Genomic DNA, 9990 nt, shown 5'->3' on the forward strand with positions numbered 1-9990 from the left:
AGAGGAGGTGGCTGTTCTTCATGCTCGGTGGGCGGCACCTGCAGCCCGGGAGCTGCCATCCTGGGTTACAAAGGAAGAAAGGGAGGCTCAGAGAGGCCCCTCAGAGGGTGAACAGCAGAATCAGAATTCAGACCTGGGCTCCTGACCCCCAGCCTTTGGCACTCAGCCTCTCATAGGCAAGCCCGTCTCACTCACCTGAACCTTTGACCACCCATACTGAGAGCCTCGCCCTGCCCGGCCCTGAGACCCAGGGATAAACGGCACCAGCACCGCAGCTCAGTAGGGCGGTGGCCTGCACACCGATAGCGCTAACTGGGGACCAGACGCTGCTGGAAGTGTTTTAACTCACCTGGCCCTTGGTTACAAAATAGGCCTCCATGTTACAGAAGAAGAAACGGAGGCACACAGAGGCTCCGTAACTTGCCCAAAGTCACAGAACTAGGAAGACTCAGGCCCCAAAATCCTGCTCCAGGGTGTCGCCCGTTCCCATGTGAGAAAACACTGGGATGGAGGGGACACAGGAGTGGGAGCGCCGGGTGCACCCTGCCCCTGGCCAGGGCTGGGCTCAGAGAAAGCGTTCCCAGAAGGCGAGCCCTCCGCGGAGACCAGGAATAGGAGAGGGCATTGAGCCAAAGGACCGTGGGCCGGGGCAGAGGGAACGTCCCTGCGACTAACTGGAAGGCTCCCTGAGAGCCAGCGGGTCAGGCCTGCCCTCGAGGAAGTGCCGTGAACCAGCTGCCTCTCCTCTACTTCCTGAGCGTGAAACTGACACTCCGGAGCCTCCCGCAGCCCATGGGGCCCCGTGACGTGCTCGGGCAGCAGGAAGGCATTGCCTGGGCCAACCTTTGTCTTGGCACCTGTGGGCTGCTGGGCTGTGGCAAACCGTGTGGATGTTGTTGGAAACCAACTGTGATAGAAATTTGGAAGCCATTCTCCCGGGAGCTGGCAGAGGCCAAACGGGCACGGTCGTGCTTGGCATGGCTGGACACTGCTGCCCGGAGAAGCCGAGATCCAGGGAGCGGAGGATTTCCCGGGACGACGGTGCCCCTGCTGAGGGCCGGGGCTGCCTGAGTGATGAGGCCCAGATACGAGGCTCAAATAACAGACCCTGAGCATGGGGAGCCCCTCTGGCCCAGTAGGTGCTTGCTGCCTGGGGTGGACTCGCGGGCAGATCAGCAGGTGTCAGGCCCCTTCAGAACCCAGGCCTTGGCACATGCTGTGCCCTCTACCCCCACACGCAGCCCTCTTTCTCCACCAACTCAGGAGGTCCCTCCCCGAGGCGTCCCAGCTCCGCAAGCAGGTTGTTGCTTTTCCCTCTTGGCCCTGAAACTCTTTGTTCACGCTCGGGTTTTCCCTTTTTTTAAAAAAAATAATTCTTTTGTTTTGAAATAATGTCAAACTTACAGAAAAGTTGCAAAAACAGGACAAAGAATTTTTAACCCATTTGCCTTTATCAGCTTCTCTCTCTCTCTCTCTCTCTCTCTCTCTCTCTCGCCCCACTCTCTTCCTCTCTCTCTCTCCCTCTCTCTCTCTTCCTCTCTCTCTCCCTCTCTTGCTCTCAAAACACACACGCACACTTTTGTTTAACCCATTGGTATTCACATGCTTTCTTGACACCTTGTACTGTACCGTGGGCCTGTCTCCCCACCCCACACCCCATCCCTACGCCTCCAGCTCTTCCAAAGTCAGGGTGGTACCCAGCACGTGGCTGAGCCTGGATGCAGGAGACAGTCCATGGGGGTCTCCCAATGACAGGACGCGGGTCAGGGCAGGGACTGGAAGGGGCAGAGGAAGGCAGGCAGGGGTCAGTGCTGGCCTGCTGCCGGGAGGGACCCCATTCCTCGCCTGTGCTTGTGACAGGAGCTAAGGAGGGGCCCAGCCCTGGCTCAGACGTTTGGGAAGACACTGAGAACCAGCCGGGCGTGGCTGGGACCTGCTCCGGATTACAGTTGGAGTGTCCAGTGCCCTCCGGGCTGAGGCAGGGGACCCTCCCGCCAGGCCCAGCACCCCGGGCAGTCGTGTCTGCGGGAGTCTGTCTTCCTTTCCATCCATCTCCTCACTTTTGTGTCTTTCATTTTCTTCCTGAGTAAAATTCCTCTTGGAAAAGCCTTCGTGTGGCTCCACAAGAGAAGGGACTTGTCCATCCCGAGGGCTCAGTGTTGCTCACAGAAGGTGCAGGGCTGATGACCTTGAGCAGTGACGTCACTCCTCTGAGCTCGGCATCCTCACCTGTCAGTGCGCCCGGCAGGTGCGCTTACCTCATGGGTCGCCGCACAGATTCGGTGACGTCATGCGTGGCAGCACTTGGTGGAGACCCTGACCCAAGAAGAGCCGTCCGTCATCACCAGCTGCTGTCGTTTTTGGCTGTGGCGGCGGCAGCAGCCGGCCCGGGCCGGCCTCCCTCACAGCCCCCAGCTCTGGGGATTGGGGGGCTTGGCCAGTACCGCATTCGTGAGCTGCCTGGCCGGGGTCGTGACCTCAGACCCAGGAGAGGCCACAGCTGACAGATGGCCCCCGGAGCCAGGAGCCCGCGTTGCTGAGGGGCTGCTGCATGCTGTCCGCGTCAGATCGCACCGACTCCGAGAGTGAGCAGCATTGCTCCCGTCTCACAGCTGAGCAAGGGGCTCCGGGACCTGCCGACTCTTGGCTGTGACATTCCGGGGGAGGTCCCTCCGTCCCCAGGCCTCACGGTCCTGCTCCCTGTGAAACAGGAACAATCCCAGACCAACCTCCTGGGCCTCCCGTCAGGTCAGGACTCAGCGAGATAGTGCCTCTGAGGGGCTCCTGGGCTCCCACAGAGATGCCCCTCGGGCTCTCTCACTGCCTGAGGCTTCCCAGCCTCCAAGCCTGCACTCTCCCCACCCCCAGCAGCGGCGGCCACCCCGCCTCCGACCTACTGAGGCCAGACAGATGGTGAACTAATGGTGACTGGTGAGGACAGCGTGTAAGTTAGGGCCAAACTGTGTGTTCTAGGCTGGAAATCTACTGGAAGTTTGGTAAAATTAGCGTCTGGGGAAGCCTGGAATGGGGGCAGGTAGTGGCAGTTCTTGGCGGAGCAGGCATTACGGGCCAGATGCGGGATGGCCTCCGCGTTTTAGTCACTGTTTCATCCTGGTGCCCAGAGCAGCACCTGCACCGCAGGTAACTGAGAAATACTTGCTGAATGAATGAAAAGGGTGAGTCCGCGAAGGTTGGAGGTTGCCCTGAGCAGGGCGGAGAGGGCAGGAAAGGCGCACAGACTCCTCTTCCCCTGCTCCCCTCCATCTGCAGACAGCCCCATCTTCCCCTCTCCCCTCCATCTGCAGACAGCCCCATCCTCTCCTGCTCCCCTCCATCTGCAGACAGCCCGGACTCCCCTGCCTCTTTGCATCTCTCTCTGTGACCTTCATCAAGTTCCTGTCCTGAAAAAGGGACTCAGAGAGCCCTGAGGCCCCTCAGGCTCTGGCTGCCATGGCTGGGAGGGGATGTGGTGCACTGGCCCTAGCAAAGAGAAGATTCAAAATCAGGCCCATCTCTCCATCCCCACGTGTCTAACATCATCTAGGACACCTTACTGGCTATAGCCTTGGGCTGGATTTAGTAAATGCTTCCCTGGCCGGTTTGGCTCACTGAATAGAGCGTCGGCCTGTGGACTGAAGGGTCCCGGGTTGGATTCCGGCCAAGGGCACATACCCAGGTTGCGGGCTCAATCCCCTGTAGGGGGCGTGCAGGAGGCACCAATCAATGATTCCCTCTCACTATTGATGTTTCTCTCTCTCCCTCTCCCTTCCTCTCTGAAATTAATAAACATATATTACCAAAAAAAAAAAAAGCTTTAAAAAAAAAAGGGGAAGAACTAAATGTGTTTCAGTCTGGGGTGGTGACTCACTGAAACCCGTATGCTCATGTTTGTCCTCAATACTTGCATGACATTGGATCTAAGGAGGGCGAGAACATGCCTTCCTTCTGGTGACCTCTCAGGCCAGCCTTACGGAGCCATCAGATAATTTATGGGACATTCTGCCACTGGGAGTTCCTTGAGGGTGAATTCACCTCCACAGCCCCGGTGCCTCGCATGGGCCTAGCTCACAGCAGGTGGTCAGTAACTGTGTGGCCCGGCAGCAGCAGGAAGGAAGGGTCTGTGCCCTAAGGAAGCCTTTAGCCCAAAGGCAAAGACATGGTCAGCTGACTGGCCTCCAGCGTGTGCGTGCCCCACCGACATTTGTTTGCAAATGAATAAAGTGGCACTAATCACCCAACAGTAAGCCTCCAGATGGCTACTGTGTCTTGAGCACTTACTATGTGCCAGGGACTAGACCAGGCACGGTCCCTACTTTACCCAATTAGATTTCCAGAACCAGCTGGTCAGTGCTGTTAACAGCCCCATTCTATGGGCAGAGAGCTGACGGCTCACATGCAAGGGCGGGGGGTTTGGGGGGGCGGGGCGCAGCGCCAGGACTACATCTCAGGCCTGCCTGGCTAGCGCCTTGCTCTTTCCCCTCCCCACCCTGACTCCAGGCAGCTGTGAGGGGCCTGCTCTGTGCCCAGCCTTGTGCTGGGGGCTGGAGGAGAAGTATGAGGAACAGCCTGGTCCCAGGAGCTTCGAGTCTGACTGCAGAGGCCAGATAAACACACAGGATCCTTAGCAGATAAAACAGTCTGCGACCCCATCCTGATGGCGAGGCACAGGCCAGGGAGCGCAATGCCTGCCGGTGGGAGGAAGTGCGGGAGAAGTGCAGGGTCTGGCCTGCGGGCAGCAAGATTCCCCATGTTCCAATTGGGAAAGGAGGCTCAGAGAGGAAGGTCACACCACTAGTTAGGGTCTCCACACGGCTTGGCCCAGCCCCAGGGCCTCTCCCCTTCCCCCTGTCCTATATCATCTCTTGAATCCAAAGAGGCTTCCTGGAGGTGATAGAATCAGGACTCAGCACAGGTTGATCTCAAGAAAAAGTGAGTTTTTGCAGATAGGAGAGCAAAGGAGCCTGGCCGGTATGGCTCAGTGGTTGAACGTTGACCTATAAACCAGGAGGTCACAGTTTGATTCCTGGTCAGGGCACATGCCCGGGTTTACAGGCTTACTCCCCAGGTAGGGGTATGGGGAAGGCAGCTAATCAATGATTCTCTCTCATCGTTGATGTTTCTATCTTTCTCCCTCTCCCTTCCTCTCTCAAATCAATAAAAATATTTTTTTTTTAAATAAAGAGAGAGCAGAAAACTGGAAAGGCAGGCTGGAGCAGGGATGAGGAGAGAATGGAGAGTAATGTCTTTCTCAGAGACCAGGGCCTGTCCTGCCCACCTCCCAGGACCCGCACTGAGTCTGCTTTGGGAACATGTGAGTTATGCTGGGAATGGCACTTCCACCAGGACACCACCTGGTGCCGGGGATCACCATGCCCAAGGCTTCCTTTCCAGACCAACTCAGCCTCGTCCGGCTCTCCTCCAAACACTCCTTCCTGCCAGGATGCACCTCCTTCTGACACCTGGGAGAGACATCGCAGGTGATGTGCCCAGAAGAGGAACACAATTCCCTCTGGGCCACGGACTGGCTGGGGGACCCCAGACAGGACACAGCCTCACTTTTTCCTCTGGAGAGCAGAGCTGGTTGCTAAGGTTGTTGTGAGCTGTAGGTCACATGTGCAAAGGCCCCGGTGCCCTCAGAACGGGGAGCTACTGCTGGATCCATAAGGCAACTCTGAATTCCCAGCCCCAGGCAGCCTAGCACCTTGGAAAAGATGGCGCTGAGGCGAGACGGGAGGACACACAGGATTTAAACCAGTGGAGCCGGCAGAGCAAAAGCAGGAAGAAAGGAGGTGGGTGGGGGGTGGGCAGATGGCTCTATGGAAAAGGAAGACGGTTGCAGGGCGGCGGCTGGCACCTGAGAGAGTCCTGCCTTACCCTGGGCCGGCCCTGCTGTCCCCAGAGGACAAAGCAGGACTGTCTTTCCCCGCAGCTGGAACAGGCCAACCCTGCCCAGGCAGCAGTTATCTACCACGTGGCTGGGAACTCCCTTCTGCTGCGCTCGCAGGCGCCCCGCAATCCCTGTCCTCTCTCAGCAGTCGCTGCCAGGTGCCCACTAGTCAGCAAGGCTCCAGCCTGGCACCCAGCAAAGAGGCGGAACCGGGAGGGGCCACAGCAGTAGAGTCAAAGGGCTGGGACCCAGGGCCCGTGAGAAAAAGCTGGAGGAGCCACAGCCACCGGCTTTAGGGGCACGGTGGCCTGGCCACGTGCTCCAGGCCTCTGGGGCCTCCTGTGCTGAACACAGCCAGCTGTTCACCACCCCCAGTAAAGAACCCACAAAAGGAACTGAACTTGTCCTACAGCATGTGAGGCCGAAGGGTAGACCTAAGGAAGTCCTTCTTGGTTTCAGGTGCTAAGAAGGCGGGAGGTGGTAAGAACGTGGCTGGTGTTCTCTTGCTGTTGTTTTTAATCTGTTTTTATTGATTTCAGAGAGGAAGGGAGAGGGAGATAGAAAGATCAATGATGAGAATCATTGACCAGCTGCCTCCTGCAGGCCCCCCACTGGGGATGGAGCCGGCAACCGGGCATGTGCCCTGACGGGGAGTCAGACCATGACCTCCTGGTTCATAGGTCGATGCTGAGCCACTGAGCCACGCCAGCCGGGCGAGAGTGGCTGGTGTTTATTCCCAGGGGCTCGGGCCCTGAGACAGGACGATGTCAAGGTTGAAAGCGCTGGAGCCAGGCTGCCCGAGTCCAAGTTTCGGTCCCACCAGTTCCCAGCTGGGTCTTGATGGACAAGTTGCTTCCCCACTCAGTGCGTCCTATAAGCTTTAGCTCTTTGTATTGTTACCCTCCTTCCAGAATCTCTTCCTTCAGGCCCACTCCCAAGCGGAGAAAATCAGCGTCCTCGTCCCGAAGCTAGAGCAAGGGGTCCCAGAGTCCTGGCTGATAGGTGGGGATTGGTTTGGGGAACGAGGCAGAGATCTCCCTGAGCAACCTTTCAGGGCTCCCTGCACCCCAGGGCCAGGAGCGCTCAAGGGAAGTGGTGAGGCCAGAGCTGGGGGTGGGCCCAGGCTGCCTGAGAGCCCAGAGAAGCAAGGGAGAAAGGACCACGCCGGGCCAGAGCTGGGGCCCATGGCCCTATCTCCTGCTTTCCCTCCCCCCCTGGTCTTTGGGGCAAAGAATTGTGCTGGTTCAGGCCTGGAAATACCAGAAATACCAGAAACTAAAGTCGTCTCTCTTTGGGCGGCCACAGCACAAAACCAACCAACATGATCCTGCTATTAACCTCGATTAACTTGGAGAGGATTCCATCTCGGGCTGTCGAGGCCCCCGTGGCCCCAGCCAAGGCCCCTGATGCCAGCCCAAAATGGCCAGGGCAGGGCAGAGGGTGGGCAGTGGAGAGCGGTGGTGGGCAGTATCCCCAGTGCAGGGGCTGAACCGGGAACAGGGCATCCTGAGCCACCAGGGCCTGAGCTGCCCCCACCCCAGCTTCACTTTTTCTGCTGCCCGTCCACAGACACGGGCACAGAGGAGGTGATTGTTTCTGTCTGACCACGGCGACTGCTCCCCAGGGCAGCCGAGAGCGCAGGCCTGGGTGTCGCAGAGGTAATTGCCAACCACGGGGCCAAAACCTGCCCCCTCCACTCCTGCGGACACAGACGCTCCAGCAAGAGACAGAAGGACAGTCACGGGCACACAGAGGCCCTCACAGGGCCCAGGAGAGGAGCTGGGCCTGTCTGGTCGCCCTCCCGGCCAGCCATGCACACACGCACCACACTTGCACTACACACAGGCACACTCCCTCCCACCACCCACACCCCAGAAAGAGGCTCCACAGAAGCTACACCCCGAGGCACAGTTCCTAGGAGGATAAAAACACCCATTCAGGCAGGGGGCGAGAGCAGGCACCAAAATAGAACCGCTGAGAAGTCCTGGGCGGAAGGGAAAGACAGGCCCAGAGGCGGACGGACTGCATCTGAGTCCTGCTCCTATCACTTCCTCGCTGGGTTCTAGGGCCAAATCACTTCCCCTTCCCAAACCTGCACTGTGCCATCTGTGAAATGGGCACAGATAAAGGGCCCAGTGGGAGCGGGCCCGACCTCAGTAGCAGTGGCCCAGGTGAAGAGGAGGGGCCCCTGTGATTACAATTTACTCTTAGAGATAGGAAGCAAGAGGAACTCAGGGATGAGCGCAGCCTGAGCAGGAAGGGCCGGGGCAGGACCCGGGGGCAGGGGACCCCTCGGAGCTGGGAAATAGGTGTTAGAAGAACTCGGGTTTTAGAGGGAGCCCGATGGGCTGGCAGTCCCGCCTGCCACGTCACAGCCCTGTCGTCTGGGTAAGTCAGTTCTCCTCTCTGAGCCTCTCTGTCGGAGATGACGTGAACACCACTTAGCCTTCTGGGGGCATTGAGGACAGTTACCCCACAGAAGCTAACAGCGATGACGCTGGTCTGTCTGCCTGCTCAACCGGGCGCCGTGTGACCAGGGACGAGTTGACTGATCTCTGTGGGATGGGGATCACGGCAGTGCTGACCTCACAGGCGCTGCGAGGATGACATGCTCAGCACACGTCAGGATGCTGGCATGCAGTCTGTGTACTTAGCATCGCATGGGGAGAAGGATCGCCAGCAGTGTCGCTCCCGGCCCATGGGAGGCAGATCTCTCCAGGGGCCTCCGTGTTCAGGTCCCAAATACCCTCCACCTCTGAAAAGGAGGGTACGGGGAGGAGCCCCGGGACCCAGCCTGCCCTCCCTCTGCCGCCCACAGGGACTCGGGAGGCGGCCTTCGTGTACGCCATCTCTTCAGCAGGTGTGGCCTTCGCGGTGACGCGGGCGTGCAGCAGTGGGGAGCTGGAAAAGTGCGGCTGTGACCGGACAGTACACGGGGTCAGCCCCCAGGGTAAGTGCGGGAGGTGGGGAGGCGTGAGTGGGAGAGCAGAGGCCTGGCCATTGTCACTCATCTGTGGCCCCTTCTGCCCCCGTGCCCCAGGCTTCCAGTGGTCAGGATGCTCCGACAACATCGCCTATGGCGTGGCCTTCTCACAGTCGTTCGTGGACGTGCGGGAGAGGAGCAAGGGGGCCTCGTCCAGCCGGGCCCTCATGAACCTCCACAACAATGAGGCCGGCAGGAAGGTAGCGTGGCATTTCTTCTGCCCCATCACCCAGGGGCAGGGGCAGACTCGGGAAGGTCCTGACACACTCTCCCACCCACATGCCACTCAGAAAACATCTGTCCAGGCTCTCACCGGCACCAGGCACCTCCGGGAAGACAGCGGGCAGGAGCAGTGAGTGGCGCCCTGCACAGCACATATCCCCCCACGTACCTAGCAGGTAGCATGCTAGGATGTGAATCCTGTGTCATAGCAAAGGTCATGTGCTTCTCTCAGATACCATCTGCCTTCTCGATACCTACTCAAGGTTCCTGTGCAGATTCAATGCAAATGTGTTCTTCCCCATCATGTCACCTGCCACTTGCTGTTTCGTATGACACTGCCCTGTAAATTCTCTCTCCCTTGCCTGGTTGGTGTGAGCATCAACCCATGAAGCAAGAGGTCACTGGTTCGATTCCCAGTCAGACACATGCCCAGGTTTCAGGCTCAATCCCCAGTAGGGGGCGTGCAGGAGGCAGCTGATCGATGTTTCTTGCTCATCGATGTTTCTATCTCTCTATCCTTCTCCCTTCCTCTCTCTCTCTAAAACCAATGAAAACGTATTTTAAAAATAAAATAAAATGTCTCTCCCCTGCAACTGTTAAGTGCCCCAAGGGCAGGGCCAGTATCTTCTTTAACTGCCCCCAACACAGCTTACCCGCCCACCACACATACAGTAGGTGCTTAATACAGAGGAAGCCTGGCAATGCATCCTTCTCCGATGCTGCAGCATCCCCCCAGCCATGCCCCCTCCGGCCCCTCCACAGCCTTCCTGACACCTGTCTGCTCTCTCCCCCGCCGGTCCCGTGCAGGCCATCCTGACGCACATGCGGGTGGAGTGCAAGTGCCACGGGGTGTCGGGCTCCTGCGAGGTGAAGACCTGCTGGCGGGCCGTGCCGCCCT

The 9990-nt window shown here is 58.6% G+C and overlaps 1 protein-coding gene across 1 annotated transcript in view; it reads left to right on the forward strand.

The window, feature by feature from the left end:
• The window catches only part of WNT4 (wingless-type MMTV integration site family member 4), a 10831-nt gene that overhangs the window by 307 nt on the left and 534 nt on the right, over positions 1-9990 (forward strand). The window contains exons 2-4 of the mRNA XM_015557298.1: positions 8706-8837; positions 8928-9070; positions 9900-9978. Coding sequence (XP_015412784.1) covers positions 8706-8837; positions 8928-9070; positions 9900-9978 — 354 coding nt within the window. The remainder of the gene's footprint in view (positions 1-8705; positions 8838-8927; positions 9071-9899; positions 9979-9990) is intronic.

This window comes from Myotis davidii, unplaced genomic scaffold (assembly GCF_000327345.1).
Source record: "Myotis davidii unplaced genomic scaffold, ASM32734v1 scaffold149, whole genome shotgun sequence".
Classification (NCBI taxonomy): domain Eukaryota; kingdom Metazoa; phylum Chordata; class Mammalia; order Chiroptera; family Vespertilionidae; genus Myotis; species Myotis davidii.